The sequence below is a fragment of the Rhinoderma darwinii genome, chromosome 3 (assembly GCF_050947455.1).
Source record: "Rhinoderma darwinii isolate aRhiDar2 chromosome 3, aRhiDar2.hap1, whole genome shotgun sequence".
NCBI classification, from domain to species: domain Eukaryota; kingdom Metazoa; phylum Chordata; class Amphibia; order Anura; family Rhinodermatidae; genus Rhinoderma; species Rhinoderma darwinii.
Window position 1 is genome coordinate 312542228 of NC_134689.1, and position 27901 is coordinate 312570128.

The 27901-nt window shown below is 40.8% G+C and overlaps 1 protein-coding gene across 1 annotated transcript in view; it reads left to right on the forward strand.

Annotated features, from left to right (window-relative positions):
- The window catches only part of ST8SIA2 (ST8 alpha-N-acetyl-neuraminide alpha-2,8-sialyltransferase 2), a 254661-nt gene that overhangs the window by 205320 nt on the left and 21440 nt on the right, over nt 1–27901 (forward strand). Inside the window, exon 5 of the mRNA XM_075858218.1 lies at nt 17011–17304. Coding sequence (XP_075714333.1) covers nt 17011–17304 — 294 coding nt within the window. The remainder of the gene's footprint in view (nt 1–17010; nt 17305–27901) is intronic.

Consider the following 27901-nt stretch of genomic DNA (forward strand, 5'->3'; position numbering starts at 1 on the left):
ATTAATTGCCCTATAATACACCTCCACGTCCGGTAGCCCCAAACTGCCTTTATCCCGTTTTTGTGATAATAATTTATAAGACAAGCGGGGCCTGCGCTGATTCCACAAGAAGGAGCAAAACAGACGCCGCACCAGTGTAAAGAAGCTCTTTGCTAGGTATATAGGGACCATATTCATAACATATAATAGTATCGGCAATATGTATGTCTGTAAAAGGTTTTACATCCAGGACATGAAGGGTATGTGATAAGAAGTAAGTTGTGTCGACAATTTCTTTAACAGCGGTTGGTAGTTAAGCTTATATAGATCTTGTAATTGACCTGGTATTTGGACGCCTAGGTATGTAATAGAGTGAGAGGGCCATGAGAAGAGTGAGTCTCGTTGTAGTTCTTGTGCCAGAGAGGGAGGAAGGGAAATGTTAAGTATTTCGGATTTGCTATAATTGATCTTGAAGTTGGAGACCCCTCCATACTCAGCAAAAATATGTTGGAGCTGTGGCAGCGCTTGATGTGGGTTAGTAACCATGAGGAGTATGTCATCTGCAAAAGCCGCCACTAGATGTGTATGCTCGCCTATCTGTAGCCCTCTTATTAGAGAGTCTGATCTAATTTTTTGCAGAAGGGTCTCCAAAGTCAGAATAAAGAGGGTGGGGGACAGCGGGCATCCCTGTCTAGTACCATTCGTGATACTGAAGGACGGGGATAGGTTCTGTATAAAGTGAGAAAATTGCCATTATAAATTGAGGTGGGAATATAAATTTAGCTAGCACGTGTTTCATGAAATCCCAGGCCACTCTATCGAACGCTTTCTCAGCATCTGTGCCCATTAGTATCAAAGGTAGTTTAGAGTGTTTAGCGTAGTGAATAGAGTTTATCAGTCTTCTCGCGTTATGTTTGCCCTCCCTTCCTCGTACAAACCCCATCTGATCCGGGTTAACAAGTTTAGGCAATAAAGCCCCAATTCTTAGCGCCAAAAGTTTGGCCCATATCTTCAAGTCGATATTCAATAAGGATATCGGCCTGTAGCTAGCACAGAGGGAGGCATCTTTCCCCTCCTTCGGTATTATGGTGATGAATGCTTCTAAGGATTGTTTCGAGAAGGGGGTGCCTCTTAGAGTGTGTTACACATGCGAGTTAGGTGTGGCAACAAAGAGTCTAGAAATGTTCTATAGTAGGTGAGAGAGAAGCCATCCGGACCTGGGCTTTTACCAGGTGGGAAGGAGGAGGCGACACTCTTCACTTCTTCTACTGTAATGGGGCGCATGAGAGTGTCCGCCTCTTATGAGGAGAGGGTAGGTAATTGGAGTGACCCTAAAAAGTCAAATACTCGTGTGTCCCTCTGATCAGACTGAGTTCTAGTTTCGACCTCCTTGATGTTATAAAGGGAGGAATAGAATGACATGAATTCTTTAGCTATGTCGGACGTGGAGGTGCGTATTATCCCATCAGCTCCCTTAATTCTTGAAATAAAAGATTTTTCCTTTTGTTTTTTAATAAGGGCCGTCATGAGTCTGCCCCCCTTGTCCCCATGTGCATATATCTTCTGTCTATAGTACATCAGATTTTTGGCCATTTTCAGGTTCAATAAATCTTTTAGTTGCACTCTCAGGGTGCCAAGTTCAACCTGGGCGTCCTGTGCTGCTGATTTTTTGTGAATCTTTTCTAGGGCAGCAATTCGGGTCAACAGGGAACTAATTTGTTTCGATTTTTCTTTTTTGACCTTAGACCCCAGGGAGACCAATAGACCCCTCATATAAGCCTTATGTGTTTCCCATATACACGTGGCCGTTACATCCGAAGAGGTGTTAGTGTCAAAATAAAATTTCAGCTGTTCAGTTAGATAGTTTATATGTGATTCTCCATCCAAGAGAGTATCATTGAGTCGCCATGACCACTCTCGGATGGGCAACCCCATCAAAGGCAAAGTAATGCTAACAGGTGAATGGTCCGAGACAGTCATTGGACCTATCTGAGCTGATTTTAGGTCTGGAAGCAAACTCTCATGGATAAAGAGATAATCCAATCTCTGATGTGACCTATGCGCTAGGGAGTAGAATGTAAAATCTCGAGTCGAAGGATGTATCACCCTCCAGGCATCTGCTAACTTTAGGCCCTGGAATTTCCGTTTAATTTTCCCCAGTGCAGCGAAGGATAATGCGGATCTGCTAGTGGAGGAATCCTGGAGAGGGTTCAACGTGACATTAAAATCACCCCCCAAAATTATAGGATAGTTAGTGTGTCTAAGATCTTATCAAACCATCCCGTCTGTGATTTATTTGGAGCATATAGATTTGCGAATGTGTAGATGGAGTTACCAATATGCCCCTTCAAGAACAGTGCTCTGCCATCGGAAATACTATGCTGTGCTACAAGATTAAAAGGAAGGTCTTTATGAAACGCAATAGACACCCCTCTCGCCGCTGAGCTAGTTGATCCAGAGTGGTACCACTTATTGAAATAATGGGTTGGTAATCTAGGTATCTTTCCCTCTTTAAAATGTGTTTCCTGTAGGAACACTATAGAAGCTTTCTCCCGTTTGAGCAGCATCAAGACCTGGTTCCTTTTATATGGGGAGTTCAGACCCTTAACATTGTAGGTGAGTATGTTAGTTAACGCCATGAGGTGTCAGAGTATCTTTGCATCATAGTGAAGTGTAGCAATATCACATCTATCTTGTAAGGACCGGAGTGAAAGGTAGAGGTAACATAGGAGACATACAAAATGGGGAAACATCGAATGAACAATGAAAAGGAATACAGCCAGGGACCAAGGATCAGTCCCCCCTGGGGGAGCTCACGACCCTTAGGCCCTGGGGCATCCAGATATGCATAGCTCAAAGAAGGCACAGCACCAAGTATCATAATGAAACACAAACCACGTATAACATTAGAGGCGCCGTATCTCATCTTAGAGTGTGGGGTACAGAGAAACATCAACCCTGAGCCGATACTTGATCCAGGATCACTATGGCAATATACATATTCTTATTATTTTTAAGGCACTATTTGATACTAGTAAAAAGCATCAATGTGACACATGAAGGGAACTCAGCAAACCTGCCATAACATACTCACAGTTCCCATGCATAGTATACAGAAGGCAAATATATCGTACGAACCCCATGTGGGGTCAATGATGGAAGTCCATACTCAAGTAAGATCTCCATCTTCATTTCTCGCTTGACCTTTCTTGGACCTGGGAGATCGCGTCTTTCCCGCCGTCGCCCACGGTGTGAGCTGTGGTAGACTCGGCAAATGTAAGTCCGTATGGGCCGGCATCCAGGAAGGGATTTCCTAGCTTTTCCCAGGTGTCTTGTAAATCCTCTGGAGTGTGTAACTTAAGAAGGAGAGGCCGCATCATTCTGCGTTTTGCTAGTGTGGAGGCTGCGATATCCTGGAAGAGCTGAATTTTCGCGCCATCCAGCACGATGTCCGCACGTGCCCTGTTTGCTTGTAGGATAGCCGAGGTATCTACGAAGCTGAGTAAGCCATATACAACGTCTCTTTGGGGTTCCGACGCCCTCGGTGCAGGGCGTAGTGCCCTGTGGATCCGCTCGATCACAATTGCGGAAGCACGTTCCTGTCCCAGCATATCAGCAAATATTTTCCTGGCCACCGCTTGTAGTGCCTCTGATGTCACGGATTCAGGTATGCCTTTGAATCTTACATTCTTCCTCCTGCTCCTATTTTCTTGATCCTCCAGGAGTGTCATCACTTTATTAAGTTGAGCCTCTTGCTGCTGCACTTTGTGGCCCAGTGAGTCACAGTAATTGACCGAGTTAGTGACCACGGACTCCAGGTGCTCCACGCGGTTTACAATATGGCGGACGTCCGCCTTGATATCTGCAAGTTCCCTCATCATCGGCGTTAGAGCCTGTACTATAGTTTTCTTTAGGTATGCTCGGGAGATCGGAGCTTTCTCCTGGCGTGAGGATGTGGAGGCAGCGATGGACTCCTGATCGCTATCATCATCCGAGTCATCTTCCTGTCTGGGTTCTATAGTCGCGGGCGGCGCCATTTTGGCTTTCTGGGACGGCTTAATTTTTAAGAATTTGTCCAGGTCTGCCTGACCTTTGTGAGTTTTTGGCGTCCCTGAGTGTTCCCTGGTATCAGGCTTACCAATCTTCACCATTCTCGAGTTCGTGCCTTGCTATTTTAGTGATACCGGATCATGTCTGTGAGGAGCCGAGAGACTAAGCTGCCATCACTCTCCGAGGTCAGGCTCCGCCCCCTACCGACAGACACTTTTAGTACCACTCTACCTTTCTGCCACCGACGGACACTTGTAGTACCACTGAGTCAGTAGTCTGTGACTCTCACCGAGTCGGGCATCTCCGACACCCAGCTCTCTCAGAACAAACGGGAAACAGGATAACACTTCTTTTGATCTTTAACCGTTTCTACACAACAGTCAAATAATAAATGAAATTTCCAACAGACCTGTAACAATAAACAAATCCAAACAGCACAGTTCATTGCAGATTCTTTGTGCAAATCCTTTCTTTCTCACTTTATATACAGACAGCTGGACGCAATGCACAAGTTTTGTTCACTGCCACTTTAAAACTTTCAATCCACTACATCACCACATTCCACAGGTGGGGGTCACGCACTCACTTCTCACAGCTTTTTTTCTAACAATCATCTTACTATGAATTTAAAACACAAATCTTAACCCCTTCCCGACATGCGCCGTACATGTACGGCGCTGTCGGGAGGTGCTTCCCGCAAAGCGCCGTACATGTACGGCGCAGTGATGGTGCGGGCTCAGAAGCAGAGCCGGCACCATCACCGCGGGGTGACAGCTGTATTATACAGCTGGCACCCTCCTGTAACTGCCAGGACCGGAGCTACTCTCCGATCCGGCAGATTAACCCCTCAGATGCTGCGCTCAATAGAGCGCAGCATCTGATAGGTTTTCACCCGATCGGCAACCCAGTGATCTAATCGCTGGGTTGCTGTGGCAATCGGACGCCAGAAAATGGCGTCCGAGTCTGCCTTTTACGGGAGCCGATGAGAACCCGCCTGCGGCGTGCCCTCATAGGCTTGCTGTCAGTGAATAACTGACAGCGCTAATACACTGCACTTCGTATGTAGTGCAGTGTATTAGAGTAGCGATCGGGGCATCAGGCCCTCATGTCCCCTAGTGGGACAAGTCAGAAAAGTAAAAAAAAGATAATAAAAATGTGGTAAAACAATAAAAACACACACATTTCAAATAAAAATAAAGCTAAACTGACTTTTTTCCCATAGTAAGTCTTTTATTATGGAAAAACCCGTAAAAATTAAAAAAAATATACATAATTGGTATCGTCGCGTCCGTAACGACCCAAACTACAAAACTATTATGTAATTTATCCTGCACGGCGAACGCCGTAAAAAAAAAACATGAAAAACAACGCCAGAATCTTTGTTTTTAGGTCACATCTCATTCCAAAACATGCTATAAAAAGTGATCAAAAAGTCACATTTACTCCAAAATAGTACTAATACAAACGACAATCCGTGCCGCAAAAAATAATCCCTGACACCGCTTTGTGCACGCAAAAATAAAAAAGTTATGGGTCTTAGAATATGTCGACAGAAAACAAATGATTTTATAAAAAAAGTGATTTTATTGTGCAAAAGCTGCAATACATAAAAAAAACTATATAAATTTGGTATCGCCGTAATCGTATCGACCCGCAGAATAAAGCTAACATGTAATTTAGGGCACACTGTAGATGCCGATAAAAAAAACAATAAAAAACTATTCCAGAATTGCTTGTTTTTGGTCATTTCCTTTACCAAAAAATGAAATAAAAAGTGATCAAAAAGTCGTATGTGTTCTAAAATGGTACCAATAAAATCTACAGCCCGTCTTGCAAAAAACAAGCCCGCACACCGCTCAATCAACTGAAAAATAAAAAAGTTATGGCACTAGTAATGCGGTGATGAAAAACATCTCAATGCGCAGGCCGGAGGGGAACATTCCTTCAGTTTCAGGGCCATAGTATTTAGGAACTAGGAAAGGGAAGGGACATAGCACATCCGCTGGAAGCGAGGGCGCCCGTATTATACAAGCGCAAAACTTTCCCAGTAATATTTCCCAAACTACGAAGGAGAAAAAGTCCCCAAAAGGTGCAGAGCGTTACAGAAGGGGAGTGAGAAAGAAAACCGTTTATCAGTGTGACACCGGCCTGTGAATAACGGATCGCTTCACATCGTAACACACATCTATGGATAATTGTATTATTTACCCCATTATTATACCCTCTTATTATGCCCTGATGTACTCCGCATAGATTACATATGCCACCACATTATAAACGGAAATACCAGCAAAACTCAAACAGAACTACTACCAAGCAAAATCCATGCTCAAAATGGCGGTCTTTCCCTTCTTAGCCCTACAGTGTGCCCAAACGGCAATTTATGGCCACAAGTAAGGCATTACCATACCCGGGAGAACCCGCTTAACAATTTATGGGGTAAGATTCTCCAGGGGCACAACATATTGTGCGATGAATAGGCAGATCAGTGGAAAAATTTCTATTTTCACTTTGCACAATCCACTGCGTATTAATTTCTGGAAAACACCAGTGGAGTCTAAATTCTCACTACACCCCTTAATAAATGCATTCAGGGGTGTAGTTTCTAAAACGGGGTCACTTTTGTTTGGTACATCAGGGGTTTTGCAAATGCAACATGGCGTCCGCAAACCATTCCAGAAAAATCTACGCTCCAAAAGATAAATACCGCTCCTTTTCTTCTGAATGCTCCCATATACGTAAACAGCCCATTATAACCACATATGGGGTGTTACCGTACTCGGGAGAAATTACTTTACAAATGTTGGGGTGCTTTTTCTTCTCTATTCCTTGTAAAAATGAAAAATGTTGATCTAAAACTACATCTTGTTGGAAAAAAAAATTATTTTTCATTTTCATAGCTTAATTCTAATTAATTCAGCAAAAAACCTTTGGGATCAAAATTTTCACTATACCCCTAGATGATTCCTCAGGGGGTGCAGTTTCCCAAATGGAGTCACTTTTGGGGTGTTTCCACTGTACTAGTACTACAGGGGCTCAGCAAATGTGACATGGCGCCCAGAAACCATTCCAAAATCCAAATGGTGCTAGTTCCATTCTGAGCCCTACCGTGTGCCCAAACAGATGTTTGTGACCACATGTGGGGTATTGTTTTACTCGGGAGAAGTTGCTTTACTAATTTTATGGTGCTTTTTCTCCTTCAGTCCTTGTGGAAATGAAAAAAAAAAAATACCTAAACCTACATTTTATTTGAAAAAATGTAGATTTTCATTTTTACGGCCTACTTCCAATAAGTTCTGTAAAACACCTGTGGGGTCAAACTGCTCACTGTACTCCTAGATAATTTCCTCATGGGGTGTAGTTTCCAAAATGGGGTCACTTGTTGGGGGTTTTCACTGTTTTGTCCCCTCAGGAGCTTTGCAAATGCGACATGGCCTCCGCAAACCATTCCTGCTAAATTTGAGTTCCAAAAGCCAAATGGCGCTCTTTCCCTTCTCAGCCTCGCTGTGTCTCCAAACAGCCGTTTATGACCACATGTGAAGTATTGTTTTACTCGGGAGAAATTTCTTTACAAATTTTATGGTGCTTTTTCTCCTTTAGTCCTTGTGGAAATGAAAAAAAATTAGCTAAACATTTTATTTGAAAAAATGTAGATTTTCATTTTCACAGCCTACTTCCAAAAATTTCTGCAAAAAAACTGGCCGGTCAAAATGCTTGCTACACCCCTAGATAAATTCCTTAAGGGCTATAGTTTCCAAAATGGGGTCACTTGTTGGGGGTTTCCACTGTTTTGTCACCTCAGGGGCTTTGCAAATGAGACATGGCCTCCGCAAACCATTCCTGCTAAATTTGAGCTCCAAGAGCCAAATGGCGTTCTTTCCATTCTAAGCCCTGCCGTGTGTCCAAACAACCGTTTATTACCACATATGGGGTATTGTTTTACTTGGGAGAAATTGCTCTACAAATGTTGTGGTGCTTTTTCTACTTTAGTTCTTTTGGAAATGAAAAAAAATTAGCTAAACCTACATTTTATTTGAAAAAATGTAGATTTTCATTTTCATGGCCTAGTTCCAAAAATTTTTGCAAAAAAACTGGCTGGTCAAAATGCTTGCTACACCCCTAGATAAATTCCTCGAGGGGTGTAGTTTCCCAAATGGGGTCACTTTTGGGGGGTTTCCACTGTTTTAGTTCCACAAGACCTGTTCAAAGCTGACATGGTGCCTAAAATATATTCTAATAAAAAGGAGACCCAAAATCCACCAGGTGCTCCTTTGCTTCTGAGGCCGGTGCTTCAGTCCAGTAGCACACTAAAGCCACATGTGGGATATTTCCTAAAACTGCAGAACCTGGGCAATAAATATTGAGTTGCATTTCTTGGGTAAAACATTCTGTGGTACAAAAAAAATGGATTCAAAATGAATTTCTGGAAAAAAATAATGAACTTTGTAAATTTCACCTCTACATTGCCTTAATTCCTGCGCAATGTCTAAAGGATTAAGAAACGTTCTAAATGCTGTTTTGAATACTTTGAGGGGTGCAGTTTTTAAAATGGGGTGACTTATTGGGGGTTTCTAATATCTAAGGACCTCAAAGCCACTTCACAACTGAACTGGCCCCTGTAAAAATAGGCTTTTGAAATTTTCTTGAAAATGTGAGAAATTGCTGCTAAAGTTCTAAGCCTTGTAACGTCCTAGAAAAATAAAATGATGTTCAAAAAACAATGCCAATCTAAAGTAGACATATGGGCGATGTTAGTTAGCAACATTTTTGTGTGGTATAACTGCCTGTCTTACAAGCAGATACATTTAAATTGAGAAAAATGCTAATTTTTGCAATTTTTCGCTAAATTTTGGTGTTTTTCACAATTAAATACTGAATGTATCGGGCACATTTTTGCCAGTAACATAAAGTCCAATGTGTCACGAGAAAACAATCTCAGAATCACTTGGATAGGTAAAAGCATTCCGGAGTTATTACCACATAAAGTGAAACATGTCAGATTTGAAAAATGAGGCTCTGTCAGGAAGGTCAAAAGCGGCCAAAGAGGGAAGGGGTTAAACATCACCACCAACTCAAGATAATGTACGCATCTGCAATCATTCATCACACAAAAAGTTTTCACATACCTCTTTACTACTGGATCAGATAACTGTGTCCAGGAGAGATTGTTACGTCATGAGAGCGGTACCAGCCACAGCAAAACATTAGAGGAAAAGGTTTGTATGAAAAAAAGCTTCCCACATACCGTCAGTTTTTTTCCCACTGATGCAACACTGCCAGACCTTTATGGACTGCTTATCAGATTATTAATCTCCCGGGTTTTTGGTGCCAAAACAACAACTGAGGCAAAATATATTAGACTGAAATTTGTAATGGGTATGTCAACCGATACCCACCCTCCAGTGATTTTATCCAGGTCCAGATAATGTTTTATCGATATATCTAGAGAGGAATTAGACACACAGATGCTGCTGGTATGCTCAAAATACTCCTGTGAGGTTTATTGCCAAACTCATTTCAATAATATCTTTCAAAAGGGGTGTAGGCTTGAAGTTAACCAATCAGAGGCAATGTGACAATATTTCAAATTCAGCCAATTACAGACATACGGATGCAGCCATCTTTAACTTTATTCTGATAACTTTCTGCAGCGTGATATCACACAACAAAAGCCATTGAAAAGTCATTGGTTTTATTTTGTAAAGTATAAAAAAATACACATATACTGTAGGTTATCTCCGCGATTGTAACAATCCGAACAATGTAGTTAAAAAAAATGCAAGAACAACGGCAGAATTGCTTTTTTTTTTCTATCCCCCCCCCAAAAAAAGATATTAAAGTGAAGCAATAAGAACCATGTACCCCATAATAGTACAAATGTAAACTACACCTTGTCCTGCAAAACACAAGCCCACATATGGCAGCATTGACAGAAAATTAAAAAAGTTATGACTTTTGGAATGTGACGATGAAAAAACAAAAAAGAATGCTTGGTCATTAAGGCCCCATTGTTAAGGGGTTAAGCAATGAATGATATCTAATTGGTCTGAGAAAGGTTGAACTAAGTATGTAACTATAATTGTAGTATTTTTGGTAGTATATTGTAGTATTTTTGTAGCATTTATTAGCTACAGGTTTTTGCTACCATGTCAAGCAATCTCTTCTTGCTAACCTATAGGCATTAGGAGAGGGGGAAAATAGAGCGGAATAACACATGACTTAAATTGCCCCAGCTGGCCTGCCCCATTTTCTAATTTATTTTGCTGTTAATGAGAGGAATTATTCCTACCCTATATGAGATTAAATATCAAGTTAATATTTAAGTTTGAAAAAGACAATAGGAAAAATCATTCAAGTATTGATGAAGAACAATTAAATTAATGGGAAAAAAATAAAATGTTGTCGTGTTATAAGGACAACTAATTAATGTCCTTGTGAAAAAAAGGTTAATCTCAGGACTATCTGTTCAAGGGAAAGTTGTTCCTAATTTTGGCTACAAAAGGGAATTCATAAACATCTGGCTTATGGATGAGGAATATATTCATAGGGATGGTATATCAGTAGATAAATACTGACCTCTCCACCAACCCCTTTTCACACCCCAGTTAGCTGCAATCCCTAAGATCAGCATTTAGAGACCGTAATACAGTATATTACAAGATTCGAGCATGTCTTGTGCACTTTACCTACAGATGGAGAACCTAACATTGAACTAATAATTTGTTTCTGAAACCCCAGCAAAACCAGTTCCCCGAAGATTAGTCCTTTTCTTCGTCCACAGTTTTATAACAACCTAGATTCTTGGGCCTCGTAACAGTTTTTTTTAATTAAAATTGTAATTAGTATTAATATTTTATACTTCGCCCTGCCTGATATCAAATACGCAGTTGGGTTTATTAGTGTTCACTGTTCTAGATGAAATGTACTTAGAAGAGCAGGAAAAGTGATGACTGGATTACAGGAGATGATATAACTATTTGTGTCCATGGAAGAAGAAGGATGAACACTACTCAATATTTGTACACTAATCCACTAAGTGCTAATTAAGTGATATTACTTTTCATCATCAGCCTTGCCATGGGCATTTCTTTACTGCTAGATCTTGGATAGAGAGTTGTTTTTGTAAAGAAGCGTATTTGCTGGAATCTTGCATGATTGTTTTGGCATTACACCATAGGTCTGCGATTCAAACTGTTGGCAAATGTCATAAAATAAAACTGTATCAACTCCAAATTGGCCTTTATGGGTTGCAGTGTGTTCATCTTATAGAATATTGTCAGTTAAGTAAGACTATTATTGCAGTGAGAAGTTATAAGATTATTCGCGTTCATGGGCCGTAGTACTCTGCTCCATTGTTTTTTCAAAGCTGATCAGATGTGGCCAAGAAACACTATCCAATGGGGCAGTGATGCCCAACTGGTGGTACTAATGTGACTGCTGTGTGGCCCTCATGTGCTTGCTGTCTTGGTCCCCAGAGGAAGGCAGCTTCAAGGGGAGGATTGCCTTCCCCAGGTTAATGATTGAGAAGAGGTGTGTGTGTGTGTGTGTGTGTGTGTGTGTGTGTGTGTGTGTGTGTGTGTGTGTGTATGTGTATCTACATATGGGCTTGTATATTTGACCATATTTGCAGTATGTTCCCATTATCGGGAGATCACTATCAGAAAGATTTTTTTTTCCTTTGCTGGGTTTAAACTTGTTTTTGACAATATATGAAGAAGACATAGATCCCAAATATGATGGTATTTGATTCTTCTTTTTGTGTAGGCCTAGCCCTTGTCTCAGCACGGGCTGTATGTGATATGTAGCTCTATGGTGGAGTCAAGGGCCACATTTGAGGCCCTTTTATTGTGTTGAGTTGACCACCAAAAGATTATAAGCCTGTAATGAAAGCACACATATGGTGGATAAAGGACATTATGCACTAAACATCCAAAATATCTGCTCTCTTGCCAGCTTAATAACATATCCTCTCCCATACTACCCCTCAGGGGGAGCAGGCACTTTGAATATCCGGTACATGAAGTTCATCTTGCATCAGGCATTTACCCTCACTACAGGCTCCAAAGTGTTTGGAGCAAAATGGTAATGGTTAGTGTATACCAAGACAGAAATATTATTATATAGGCTGCTCACGCTGCCACTGGTTTCCATTCCGTTGGGTGTCCGTTGTTTTTTGATGGTAAGAATAGCATAGTCTGCAGCTCTATTCCTACTGTCAAAAAAAACAAAAACCCACAGATACTCGACAAGCCCATTATAAGTGAAAATGAAACATCAAGAATTCTTAGGATCCGTTTGAAAACATATCTGTCAAAGCTTTCAAGGCTCAGTTACAGTTCAGTTACACACCAGCAAAAAGAAAAACGGAAAAATAGCTTTATCGAACCCATCACACATTACTTCAGTGGTTGTTGTTCTATGCAGCTGTTATATAAATTTAAACCTATGAAATCGTTGCAAGTATAGTAAAACTTGCGGACGATACCGTGTTATACACTGTTTAGTTGGCAGTTGTATTTTAAGGACCAGTCAACACAATATATTTATTGAGGCAACGCATATTTTAAGATGCAGGCAGCTAGGTATACTGTAATAGGGAGGCACGTTCTAAATAAGTAACCTACTAATTAGATTTATTCTATACAATACATAAATTAAAAGGTAGACTTTAACACTTACGTTGCTATTTTGCTGGTACAGTATAACAGATATTAGAATTTCAGGACTGGTGTTCATGCTGAGTTATAGAATATCCACTCTCACACCAGCTGATATGAGGCTCTCAGGCATCTTTGAGCTCAACAGGTGTACAGAGCAGAATAGAAGATTATAGAGCTGATAGTCCTACGGAGTGCAAAGTCATTGAACCACTGCAGCACGGAGAGACTGTCTTCAAAGTCTGGAGGCATTAGCTTTGTGATTTCAAAGATCCCTATTAAAGGAAATCTGAATTTAAATAACACTCTATTTGCATTGATGTGAGGAGAGAACAGCTCATTTTATTAATAATGAAGTAGGCGAGCCTGGTTTGATCCTTGTGTCACCTCCTTGTGACTTTGGACATGTCATTATGTCTGGGAGCTTTAGGCATTGAAAATTACATCATAAGATGCATTTGAACAGAAGTGCAGAAGACTTGAAAAAATATTTACTTGGTGTCAGGTACAGTCTCTCAGTTATTAGAAACATGTCACTAGCAAATCTTGACTCTGGCCAAAAAGAACCCGAGAAGATTTGGTTGGAACATTAGAATGGCCAGGTTTTGCATGTATTTGATGTGTGATGTGTGAGGGTAAACCAACCAGTGGCCAGTAGGATATCTGTGTTACCAGGAATATCAAATATTTTACCAATTATCGTGTATCAATATAAATAAATATAGTGGCAGGCCAAAGAAATATTCTGAGCGGTGTCAGACTTCCATGCCTTGGGAGTCACAAGTGGAAACTATTCTCAAGGCCTACTGTCAGTCTATACACAATATAGCCGAGCCTCGTTATTAGGGTTGTATCATGTGTCAGAGGCACACAGAAACCGCTCTCAGCCGAGCCATCAGTCCAGCTGACTGATGGATTCAGCTTACAGTGTCATTATGCTGTTTCTATGTATAGTGGATACATAGAAGCTGCAACACAAAAGCTAAATCTAATTTTAAAGAAATGTAGATTAGAAAAATTTTAAGGGTCACAAAACACATACATAACATTCAAAAATAAAAAAAACACCATCAAACATTTACATAACCGTAGCAAAAAGTGTCTAGCAACTGCTGCCAATGCAAATAAGATTATTGGATGCCTTAAAAGGGGCGTAGATGCACATGAAGAGAACATAGTTCTATGACTTTATAAAATCACTAGTCAGACCGCACATGGAATATTGGGGCAGATTTACTAATACTGTCTTAAATTCAGACAGCTTAGAATTAAACTAGATGTGCCAAATTTATCACCATGGCTCATGCTAGATGATAAATTTCATGCACCTTTAGAGACTTATTTTAGTCCAGTTTTTTTGCACCAAAATGTTGGCGCAATTTGGCGCACCTGAATCCATGCCCTTTCCCGCTAAGCCACACTCCTTGTTGGGCGAACAGCAATCATCTGTTCTTTTTGGCGCATTTCATTGGTAAATTTGTCTAAAATAATTTGCACCAAAAAAAAGGTGCATCTTAGGCCAGAATTCTGGTGCAACACAAATAGTAAATTTGCCCCATTGTGTACAGTTCTGGGCACCAGTGCACAAGAAAGATATAGTAGAGCTTGAGCAGTTTCAAAGGTGGGCAACGAAAGTAATAAATGGAATGGGTGAACTACACTACCCAGAAAGATGATCAAGATTAGGGTTATTTAGTTTGGGAAAAAAGACGGTTAAGGGGTGTCATAATAACTATGAGTAAACATATCTAAGATCAATACAGAGATCTTTCTCATGATCTATTATACCCAGGACTGTAACTACAAGGAGGCATCCACTACGTCTAGAGGAAAGAAGGTTTCTATATAAACATAGAAGGGGATTCCTTACTGTAAGAGCAGGGAGACTATGGAACTCTCTGCCAGAGGAAGTTGTCATGGTGAATTAACTAAAAAAGTTCAATAGTGGCCTGGATGCCTTTCTTGATAGTAATAATATTACAAATTTTGGGTACTAGAATACGGTAGATGGGTCGTTGATCCAGGAATTTTTTTTTGCCATATTTGGAGTCCGGCAGCAATTTTTTCTCTACAATTAGGAAAATTTGATTTTGCCTCATGGAGGGGTTTGCCTTCCTCTGGATAATAATTACAGGATAATAGACTAAACTGGATGGACTTATGTATTTTTTTTAGCCTGATATACTATGTTATTATCTATTGATATCCAGCCTTATTTATTTAATGGTTATACAAATTGCAGCATACTTGTCTGTCAATGTTTTCAATGTATCAATGGTAGATTGTAAGCACTGTAGGTTTAAAAACATAAACTGTAGAAGTAAATAAATAGTAATCCTTAGCATGATGAGATTTAACCCCTTAAACCTGAAGGTATTTTAAATCTTAATGACCAAGCAAATTTTCATCGTCGCATTCAAAGAGCTCTAACTTTTTATTTTTACCTCGACATAGCCTCATGAGGACTTGTTTTTTGCGGTACAAGTTGTTTTTTCTAATAGCACCATTTTGGGGTACATATCATTTATTGATTAATTTTTATTACCTTTTTTGTGAGTAATGGAAAAAAAAGACATTTCGGCATTCTTGTTTGCTTCTTAAATATACACCGCTTACTCTGTGGTATAAATGATATAACTTTATTCAGCCGTTCGTTATGATTGCGGCGATACCAAATGTATATAGTTTTTTTTAATGTTTTACTACTTTTACACTAAAACAGTAAAAACTATTTTTTCAAAATTATTTGTTTTTATGTCGCCATATTTTAAGAGCCATAACTTTTTTATTTTTCTGCTGACATAGCTGTATGAGGGCTTTTTTTTTTAAGGACAAATCTTAGCTTTTATTGGTACCATTTTGGAGTACATACGACTTTTTGATCGCTTTTTATCACATTTTTTTTTAAGGCAGGATGAACAGAAAACAGCAATTCTGGCATTATTTTTTATAATTTTTTTTTACAGGGTTCACCGTGCAGGTTAAATAATGTAATAGTTTTATAGTTGGGTCGTTGCGGATGCAGCGATATCAAATATGTGTAACTTCTTAAAAAAAAATATATTTTTTTATAATAAAACATTTTGTAAGGGGAAAAAGTGTTTTTTTCATTTTTTAACTTGGGATTTCTATTTCTTTATTAACTTTATTAAACTTTTTTTAACTTTTTTTAGTCCCACTAGGGGACTTCACTATGCGATCATTTGATCGCTTTTATAGTACAGTGCCATAATTCTGTATTGCAGTGTATTATTGCCTGTCAGTGTAAAACTGACAGGCATCTGTTAGGCCACGTCTCTGGCATGGCCTACCAGGCATTCACTAAAGGCAGACCTGGGGGCCTTTATTAGGCCCCCGGCTGCCATAAAAATAATCGGCACACCCGCAATGTCATCGCGGGTTTGCCGATGGGGTGAGAGAGAGAGAGAGCCCCCTCCCTCTAAAACTACGTAGATGTGGCGGTCGCTATTGACCGCCGCAACTAAGGGATTAAACGGGTGAGATCGATGCTGATTACGATCCCACCGGCTAGAGCAGGTCTGCTCCAAGCCCTCAGCTACCTCTGATAGTTGAGAGCAGTGAGCTTTTAGGCCCTGTTCACACAGAGTTTTTTTGCAGGCAGAAAAAATCTACCTCAGAATTCCTTCAGGATTTTTGAGGCAGATTTTGAACTGCCTCGGCGTATTTTTGCATTGTTCTTCGCCCGCGGCCATTGAAACTAATGCAAGGACCACAGGCAAAAAATGTTGCGGAAAAACGCTCAGAAATGAGCGCCGCAGGTTTTTTCTGTCTCCTATTGATTCAATGGGAGATCAAAGGTGGAAGCTTCGTCAAGAAAGGAAATGTCACTTTTTTTTCCCGCGAACGGCCAAAAGCCGTCCGGGAAAAAAAAAAACGAGATTAGTAATGAGATCAATTTCGGACATTTTTAGCCACTGATTCCAACGCGGTTTCCACATCAAAATCATTGCCAAAAAACTCTGTGTGAACTGACCCTTATTCTTCCCGGCGGCGCTGCTTGATTCTGATGCAGTGCCGTAAATAGGCTACTGCATCAGAATAAAGCCCGTTAGTGACTGCCAGAAAAACACCTATGGGCGGTCACTAACAAGTTAAAAACAAAAATGGGTCTTGCCTTGTATTGTTTGTAGTTTTTCATAGGACTACAGATAAAACTGCTACATTGCATTTGCTTATGGAGTTATCAAGAGACACATGGAGCGAAATGCATTAGATGACATATTTAGCTCTGCTATATCTGAGCTAGTACTCTGTAGGTCTATACTATTTTGATATCATTAAAAACCACCATTCCTTTTTCTAGATGTAATTTGGCACCAGTTGAAGAATATGCACGAGATGTTGGTATGATGACCCATTTAGTAACTATGAATCCTTCTGTGGTCCAACGTGCATTTGAGGACCTCGTGAATGACACATGGAAGGATAAATTTTTGCAGCGTCTGAAAAGCTTGAATGAAAGCATCCTGTGGATTCCAGCATTCATGGCTAAAGGAGGAGAGGAGCGAGTGGAATGGGTTAATGACCTTATTATAAAACACCACATCAATGTACACACAGCCTACCCTTCTCTGCGTCTCCTCCATGCTGTCAGAGGGTAAGTTTTCAGCCTACAATCAAAGCTTGTAAAGTTGAATAATGTTGATGGTTTCTCTCCCAGTTCATAGGTACAAAAATACAAGTTTGAAGGTTTCATATGAACTAAATGGTAACATTAAAGGGGTAGTCACATCTGGACAACCCATTCTCTTAATAAGGACCTGCTAGCGATCAGCTGATCACTGCGGGTCCGGCAACTGAAACCCCTGGCAGTCAGCTATAATCGCCAGGGTAGCTGTGGGCAGCCACACATTTCTCCATCTGCAGGAGCTAGAGCGGAATCCACTCTTTGCTGTGGTTCTCTGCTCTGGCCTGAGCAGGGTACCCCGTCTATGATGTCCATATTTCTTAATTAGCCATATTCTCAGGGGTCCTTGCAGTTAAGTGGAATACATCAAAGGGCGTTTCTAAAGTCTTAAAAAATAAAGGGCACAACTCCCAATGCATATGTAACCGCCATGCAAAAAAATACAAATTTTACATGCTAGGCCCAAATACACTAGCTTTTCTGCATACTGTCCCTGGATGGTTATCACATTTTATAAAAAGTTAACCCTACAGAACATGTAGGAGAAAACACCACTGATCAGATGCAGTCACAGATAAAATACACAACAATTATATCCAGTGACTCACAGATAACAGCTTCTCTGATTGTAGTTGTTCTCTTTCCTTATCTTCTCAATTCGGCCCAAACCGCCGTGAATGCTTCTTACAGTTACGACTTGACGGTAATTAGTGCCACACAGGGCCCCAAACAATAATTGTGCTAAACAGATACTGCCCTCAGTCAGTAATAGTGGCGATATAGTATCCCAAAAATAGTGCCACACACATAATGTCCCCATAACTACTGTGAACAGATAGATAACTTAACCGCGGATAAATTTGACGGTGGTGCCCGCCAGAGATCTGAGGCATGGCAAAAAAAAATCCAGGGTAAGAACCCCGGATGTGTGGTGCTACCAAAGCCCCTGAATGCATATTATTAATTACTATTCCTATTTTTTATTTTGTTTATAAGTGGCTTCATGGAATAAAATAGAATCTGACTGTTAATAATCACATTCATTTATACTTGCTATTCTGATTTACTGAATACAGCTTATTCCCTTACAGTTTCTGCTTTATATAAAAATATAGTCTTCTACCACACACATACCAAACATTTTTGGCTGTAGCACTGTCTGCATTTCACACTTAATCCACCCAATGTATCTCTTGGGTCTTCAAATAAAGCTTAAGTTATTTGAAATAAGTATATCATTTAGACCACATTTCCCTGCAGGAACAAGGATAATGGAACTGAATCAGTGAGATTGTAAGTAGATGGAGTATAGGTTGCAGGCAAGAAATGCTGTCACATTGTGAGCAGGTCACATAAATAGCTCTGAGTATAGAGTTTGCAAAATAAAGGCTGTGGGTTGGGAGATTGTAGAATTCAATGGCTTTAGTGCAAGCGCTACAGGTCAGCAATTGTTTGATTTTTGTGCTTTTTTTTTTTTGCAAAGTAACTAAATGCATTCATCAACGGGGGACGGCATAAGGCGTCAGGACTATTAGTTCGGGTTTTAGCCCTACACAGAGGTAAAGCTATTTATTATAGTACCTGCAAAAAAAAAAAGGAAGGAAAGAAAGAAAGAAAGAAAGAAAGAAAGAAAGAAAGAAAGAAAGAAAGAAAGAAAGAAAGAAAGAAAGAAAGAAAGAAAGAAAGAAAGAAAGAAAGAAAAGGTAGAGATATTATGACTGCCACTGACATTCCTTCATCTCTGTAACTATTCTGCTGTAAAAAGCTCCTTTTAAACAGGCACATTTCTAATCCTAGCACTGTGGCCACAGCTCTACCACCTGTAGATAACAGTATTCACTGTAGACTTCTGTCAGGAGATGCTCTACTGTTTGTGGTGCCCGGCACTGCTGAAAGCTGGTTGCTTTCATAATTGGGTCACTGAATCTCCGAGACTTATCTCCAGAAAGCTGAACAGGGCATAAAGTGAGTCACATATTAGTCTTTACTGTCAAGACGAGAAATACAGATCAGGGTTTTCCTATGCACCTGCTACAGCTCAACGTGGGAGAGAGGAGTGTGTCAAAGAAAGAATATCGCTCAGCACCAGAATGGAATGTGAACAATATCATTTTTAAAGCCATGTAAACCTTCGAAAGTGGTTTTTTTTTTTCTAATAAAAATGGCAGTGTTTGGTGAAACTTTAAAATACGTTTTTTAAAAAAAATAATTTTAACTTTTTGAGATACAGCTGCTCTATATCGTGTATACACAGCAGCTGTATCATTCGGTAAGACCTTTGCAGGCTGGAATTGGAAAAAACTGTGATTCCTCCATTGTTTTTTAGGTTTCATTTTTACGGCTTTCACCATGCGGTGAAGAAAAGACAATTTAACTGTATTCTTTATTCAATACCATTATGGGAATACTAAATTCATAGAGTTTTTATGGTGTACTACTTTTACAAACAAATAACTTTTTGTTAAAAAAAAGTGTTTTGTGTCGCCATATTCTGAGACTCAAAACATTTTTATTTTTCCACCAATGGAAGGGTGCGAGGGTTTATATTTTGATACATACAACTTTTTGGTGGAAGCTAAGGTGACCTTCTCTGAAGTTATTTTTTTTTACCGCATTCACCCTGCGGTCTAAATAATGTTATATTGTAAGGCCTAGTTCACATGGAGTAGCTTCCTTCAGGAATTTTTAAGCAGATTTTGACCTGCCTGAACTTCTTGCCGCAGTTTTCGCTGCGTTTGTTACCCACGATCATTGAGCACCGTGGGCAAAAAACTCAGCAAAAAATGCCTCTTCTTCCTCCCAATGATTTCAATGGGAGTTCAGAGGCAGATCCGCAGCAAGAAAAGACATGCCACTTTCTCTACACGCAAGCAGCTGAAAGCTGCTCAGGAAAATAAACACCTCCGCCTCCCATTTAAATCGATGGGAGGCGATTTTGGCTCTACAAAGGACCAGGGGACATTCATTGTGTGTGGAAGAAAGACGTTTGAGACATCAATATAGGAAAGGGTTCTTTACAGTTGAAGTAGTCAAACTATGGAATGCCCTTCCTGAAGAGGTAGTAATGGCAGATACAGTGTCAGCATTTAAAAAATGCCTGGGTGTTTATTCACTGACAAATGGCATTGAGGATTATAAGGGTATGTTCACACGGCCAAATTACGGACGTAATTCGGGTGTTTTACGCCTGGAATTACGTCCGAAATTACGGCTTGAATGCGTTGACAAACATCTGCCCATTGAAAGCAATGGGCTGACGTTTGTCTGTTCACACGAGGCGTATATTTACGCGTCGCTGTCAAAAGACGGCGCGTAAATAGACGCCCGCGCCAAAGAAGTGTCCTGTCACTTCTTGGGACGTAATTGGAGCCGTTATTCATTGACTCCAATGAAAAGCAGCGCCAATTACGTCCGTAATGGATGCGGCGTTCAAGCGCCTGCACATGCCGTTACGGCTGAAATGACGGGGCTGTTTTCTCCTGAAAACAGCCCCGTAATTTTGGCCGTAACAGACGTGCACGTGTGAACATACCCTAACTAATCTAGCAATGAAGGACGTGTCAATTGTTAAGAAGGTTTAAACTTGATGGACCTGTGTCTTATTCAACCTCTGTCACTATGTATCTGTAATATGGCTACCAGCAGTAAAGTTTTTTTTTTTAAATATAAAAGAAATTACAGAAAATAATAAACACATTGGGGCAGATTTCCTAATGTGTCTGTGCCTAGAATGTGTCAAAGAATGTGCACCAGTTGGTACATTTTGGTGCATTTTTGCGCATTTCATTTTAGAACAGATGTTAAGAACCCCTCTAGACAATGTAAACAAAATGGTCAATAGATCAAAACATAAATACACATAACAAAATTTGGGAATACTGGACAAAACTTAAAGACTCTCAGTTTTTTAATTCATTATTATAACTAGATATTATCAGCTGTCTCACACGGACTCACCATCTAGCAGCGAATAAACTTGTTGATGATTCTTGATTTAATACTTCTGTATCAGATATATCAATGTATACATTTATTAATCTTGAATGCTTCGTCAGAGACAAATATTTTATGTTCACCCTTTACTTTTGTAAGAATTTTGTTATTTTATCCCAACCCCCCTTGCTTTGTATCCCCTCCCTTCCCTCCCTTTTATATTTAAAACTAAATAAAGAATAAAAAAAATATAAAAAAAATTGTTCTGAAAATGGGCGAAGCTTAGCAGGAATGAGGCGTGGCTTAAAATGTGCCAAATTGCACCAAACTGTGCCAAAGATATGGCACAAAATACTGGCACAAATTAAGTAAATCAAAGGTGGTATAAGGAGAAGAAAAGTGACTTGCTAGAGGCACCAAATTATCATACAGTATTCAACACTGTGATAAATTTGGTGCATCTTCTGACTGCCTGATCTAAGTTTATACTGTCTAAAACTTTCAGGGGCGTAGCTAGGGGGGCAGACGGGGCATGTGCCCCAGGCGCAACTTAGAGGGGGGCGCCAGCGCCACCTCCTCCTGCACTATAATTGTACCTGTGTCTATAGGATTCCACGATTTTCACGCACCCATTGACTTCAATGGGCGGCCAGGTGCGTGAAAAACACCATTATAGGACATGCAGTGAGTTTCACACAACGGACACTTGCTGTGTGAAAACTCACATGTGTGAATAGCCCCATTTAAATCAATGTGTCTGTGTGCTGTGCATTGTTTCAACACACAGCACGCGGACAAGATTCATGCTCCTCTGAATGAGCCCTAAGCCTATCATGTGTGTTATTGTCTGCTGGGGCCCTGTATCTAGGCCTATCATGTGTGTTACTGTCTGCTAGGGCCATGTATCTAAGCCTATCATGTGTGATACTGTATGCTGAGACAATGCATCCAATTCTATCCAGCAGTGTAGCTATAGGAGCTGAAATCTTATAGATATGCTATCTCTGATATTTATTTTTAAATGTTTTTTTTTTGGGGGGGGGGGTAAATATATGTCTCGGGGCTTGTGCTCCTGATCTGTTAAGACCCTAGCAACACCCCTGGCTACAGCATTCAATTTGTGAAGCGGCCGTGAGCCGCTCGTCACAGACTAGCACGATGGACAGTGACATAAGTAGCTCCTCCAGTAATGGAGTCCCCAGCCAGAGCATTGCCGATGCTCTGGCCGGAGATTCCGGCATCTCAAAGCCCTTAACATCATTGTCCTTATACTGTATGGTGGCGGCTAATGAGACATTATACTGTATGGTGGCAGCTAAGGGGGCATTATACTGTATGGGGCAGCTAAGGGGGCATTATACTGTATGGGGCAGCTGTGGGGGCATTATACTGTATGGGGGCAGCTATGGGGCGTTATACTGTATGGGACAGCTATGGGGGCATTATACTGTATTGGGCAGCTACGGGGGCATTATACTGTATGGGGCAGCTATGGGGACATTATAATGTATGGGGCAGCTATGGGGACATTATAATGTATGGGGCACCTATGTGGGCATTATGCTGTATGGAAGCAGCTATGGGGCGTTATACTGTATGGGGCAGCTATGGGGGCTTTATACTGTATGGGGGCATCTGTGTGGGCATTATACTGTATGGGGAATCTTTATGTGCATTATACTGTCTCGGGACAGCTATTGGGGCATTATAATGTATGGGGGCAGCTATGGGGACATTATGCTGTATGGGGCAGCTATGGGGGCATTATACTGTATGGAGGCAGCTATGGGGGAATTATACTGTATGGGACAGTTGTGGGCATTATACTCTATAGGGGTATCTGTGGGCATTATACTGCATAGGGGCATCTGTGTGGGCATCTGTATGGGGGCAGTTATAGGGGCATTATACTGTATAAGAGCATCTATGGGGGCATTATACAGTATGGGAGAATTTGTGTGGGCAGTATACTGTATGGGGGCATCTGTGTGGGCATCATACTGTATGGGTATAGACAAATCAAGGGTAGGAGCAGCACTGTGATTCCTTGCCTGTTAAGGCTGGTGCTCAGCTTTCAAACAGGGAGTGACCTCTCCCTGCACAAACGTGTATCCAAAAAAGAGAGATAGAAGCAGCACTATACTGTATGGGGGTGTCTGAGTTGGCTTTATACTGTATGGGGCAGCTATGGGGGCATTATAATGTGTAGGGGCAACTATTTGGCATTATACTGTGTGGGAGGCACAATGGGGTATTATCCTGTGTGGGGCAGCTATAGGGGCATTATACTGTGTGGGGGTCCTATGGAGGCATTATACTGTGGGGTGGCAATATAGGAACATGATAATGTGTGGGCTGAACCGGGTGTGTATGGGCAAGGGTTGTGCGGGGTTAGAGGCGTGGCTTAAAAGGAAAAAAATTGCTGCACGACCCGTACCGCTTCTTTGCCATACTTGAAAGTTGGGAGGTATGATATCTCTGGACCATTATTTTTCTTCTACAGACTTAAATCTAAATGAAATACATGAGTCATTCCCTTTAAAGTTATTGGGGCCACATGCACATTACATTTAATTCTGCTTTTTCTATATTGCAGATACAATGATATTATCATTAATGTTGCTCTCTGCTGATTGCCAGTTAATTATATCATATCCATTTGAAGTATCCTACTTATTAAATATATTACATTCACATCCTCTGAAATCTTTCTTTATTATCTAGGATGACGTAAACTGCGTGATATTGTTAATCAAATTTGATTGCTTGCCTGGCCTTGCCATCCATAGCACATAGAATACAATATCATATGTCCCTTAAAGGAACTGTGTAAAGAAATTCATCAGTTGTTTTTGGATTTTGTCCTCAGTAATTGATCTTTAGACATATAACACTTTCGAGGTCTAACTGTTGCCTACCTGTCTGTAGGACTAGTCCATTTCATCCATTTTATTTGTAATTGAATTAAATGTATTCCGTAGCAGCTGCGCGCCTGTTTTCATTCTGTGCTGCCACAGTCAATTATTTACTTAGCTCATCTCTGGAACACACAGCACGGTCCCCTTGTGATAGGATATGCCCCTGCTTGAGCCCTATTTCGCCAAAACAGTTGTGATTGGCTTATCTACCTGTGCACCTGCTCGCAGAACCTGGCAGAGTGGCCAAGCCTTGGACAGTTCTTTGTATTACATTTAGGGCATGACCACACATGGCGGAATTCCTCCGCAACTGTCCGCATCAATGCCGCACCTAATCCGGGTTGCGGATTACGGCTGCGGATCTGCACAAAATGTGCAGAAAATTGATGCGGACTAGCTGCTGCGGACTGCGGGAAAAGTGCTTCCCTTCTCCCTATCAGTGCAGGATAGAGAGAAGGGACAGCACTTTCCCTAGTGAAAGTAAAAGAAATTCATACTTACCGCCCGTTGTCTTTATGACGCGTCCCTCCTTCGGCATCCAGCCCGACCTCCCTGGATGACGCGCCAGTCCATGTGACCGCTGCAGCCTGTGCTTGGCCTGTGATTGGCTGCAGCCGTCACTTACACTGAAACGTCATCCTGGGAGGCCGGACTGGAGACAGAAACAGGGAGTTCTCGGTAAGTATGAACTTATATGTTTTTTTACAGATACATGTATATTGAGATCGGTAGTCACTGTCCCGGGTGCAGAAACAGTTACTGCCGATCGCTTAACTCTTTCAGCACCCTGGACAGTGACTATTTACTGACGTCTCCTAGCAACGCTCCCGTCATTACGGGAGCCCCATTGACTTCCTCAGTCTGGCTGTAGACCTAGAAATACATAGGTCCAGCCAGAATGAAGAAATGTCAAGTAAAAAAAGCAAGACGCATCCGCAGCACACATGACATGTGCATGACAGCTGCGGACTTCATTGCGGAACTTTGAATCTCCATTGAAGTCAATGGAGAAATTCCGCCATGAGTCCGCCACTGCTCCGCAACAGACAGAGCATGCTGCGGACACCAAATTCCGCTCCGCAGCCTATGCTCCGCAGCGGAATTGTACGCATCGTGTAAACGAACACTGCTAAATTAAAGTGAAAGTCAATGTAGAAACGGCTCCGCTGCGGATTAACGCTGCGGAGTGTCCGCAGCGGAATTTAAGTGCAATTCCGCCATGTGTGAACCCGCCCTTAGTAATTGAAGGACTCAGTGAACCATCCCTCATTTTCTATTAAATCTCTAGCTATAATCTGTCTTTCATTATAAGAGAAAGGGATAAGTGTCAAGCAGTGTGAGTTAAGGTATTTGGAATTGTGGAGCTTGATTTAATGAGGTACATTCTGTACAAAACATACATGAGAATGTTTAATCTTGTGTGTCGGTTTCGTAGGATAGTAGATACACATTAACCTCTGATTTGTTAGGCCTCATGCACACATCTGTGACCTTATATACGGGCGTAAAACCACGGACCGCACAGGGATGGTTATCAGGTGGCGTCGTTTTTTTTTAACAGACTGTTGTATAGAATGGGCGAGACTGACCTGCAAAAACGGACAAGAATAGGACCTGCTCTGACTTTTGCAGATTGGGCAGACGGATGCGCAAAAAAACGGATGTGTGCATGGCCCCATAGAAATTAATGGGTCATGATGTGTGCATGAGCCCTTATACACATCCTGTCCAACTTGCTACTTTATGTTTTCATTTAGTCCCTGAATTGTATAAATGCTGTAAAAAATTCCCAGAGGGAAGTTTGTGTGTGTGTGTGTGTGTGTGTGTGCATGTTGGCAGGGGGGGGGGAGTTATAGGGTAGGGGGTGGTGTTTATTAATTGGCCCAAATTTCAGTTTTTTAATTACAATTCTCATTTGTGGTAGTTTAGTTTTAACCTCTTTAACATATTCCTCTGTGTTCAGGTAGGTAATAATTTCCTCAAATTTAGATTTTACTGGCAAAGCCTCCGATTTTCCTCTGTCCTCTTCTTGGCTATGACTGAAGCCTGTGCTAGGTCATTGTACCCAAGAGACATTGTTACGACCCACCTGGGAATCTGCATATAAATTACAAGTACGTCCTCTGTGTGCCAACCAGTAGACGGAGCGTTTTCTGAGAACACCTCTTAGCATAGATGGCCCATCACAGGCGTCAGCCATAGTCAAGGAGAACACAATAGGAATCTCTCGAAGTAGCAGGAATTACGGTACACATTGTCGGGATGTAGAGCACCATTACTCAGAATAAAATCTCAACCTGGTTTTGTTAAGTCACTTTTTTATAGCAGGGGTATGTATGTAACTATTATCTGTCTGGCTAATAATATTTTGAAACTAATGTAATTTATTACTCTATTTCTGTAGCCATACTTTTGAGGGGCAAATTGACATTAGCAAAAGACCCTGCATTTTGCCTACTTTTAGCCCAGAATTCTTGTACTTTTGTATTTCATGACAGTCTTGATATAATTCAGCCATGTATTTTAGACAGCGAAACTGTCATGTTCAGTAAGTGTTAATTTCTTCATAAACAGCTATGTCCTACAAGTTATGAAGTGATTCCGACAGTGTCCTCATCTTGTTATCTGTAATTGCGTTATCTGTAATTCTCTTCACAACATAAATAGGTCTTGTTTAATTCCATGTGTGGTGCGCACCATGAGCATGACACATTTGATCTCTGAATGATTGCTTATTAAATATTTATTTTAATAGGTCACAGCTCTAGCATTGTCTCCCGTCACCAGGGTAACCACTGCATCTTGTGCGTGTGTGTCAGCTTAGGACGCGAAGTCAAGAAATTGTGTACAATCCTTTGCTGGCCTGGAAAAAAAAAGCGTGTGTCCTTCTACTATGTGTGAAGCCACAGTGGCCCAGAAGGTGACAAGTGACAATAATTTGGCATTATCAATGTGGTTTTGAGCCCTGGGCATATTTAATATAAATTTGCTGCACATAGAGAAAATGTCACATCATACACATGCTCTTGACAGGTTCATAATGACAAGTAATTTAGAGAAGATAACAAAGTTTTAGACATAGTCATTTTTCTGTAAGAGGCCAAAATAGCAATTGCAACGTAATGTGCTTTACTATGTCCAATTTCTTTATTTCCTGAAATGCCCTTATACCCTCAATCAGTTCCTCACGAAACGCGTCAAATTCTAGTTGAACTCTTTCCTACTCAGTTGAGCCATGTTAACTTGGCTACCTTTTGACCATATGTATATATTGTGCTGGTAAAATTGAATTCTCTTCTGTCTTTCACTTCATTACCACATACATAATTCGTTATTCTTCTGTTCTCCTGGGCAGCATTATCTATTAAACACATATATTGTGCAGAAGTTGAAAATTCACACTATTTATTAAAAAACACAACTAAACAGCAAATCTGGAATGGTGAAGACATGCTGAGACAAAAGGTTCATCAGTTTGAGATTTACACTGTCTGTAATAGGCAAATTTTTATCATGTTTATTTGGTTCTCTGGAACACCTTGGTTTCTGCAGGATGTATTCACCCACACCATTAATATATGCACATGAGTTCATTTATAGCGCACCCAGTATTTTCATACTTACTTAAAGGCGTTGTCCAGAGAATAAAAATTGTTTTTAAATCAGCTCACAATGGTGTGCAAAAAAAAAGGTATACTTAACCAATACCCCGCCAG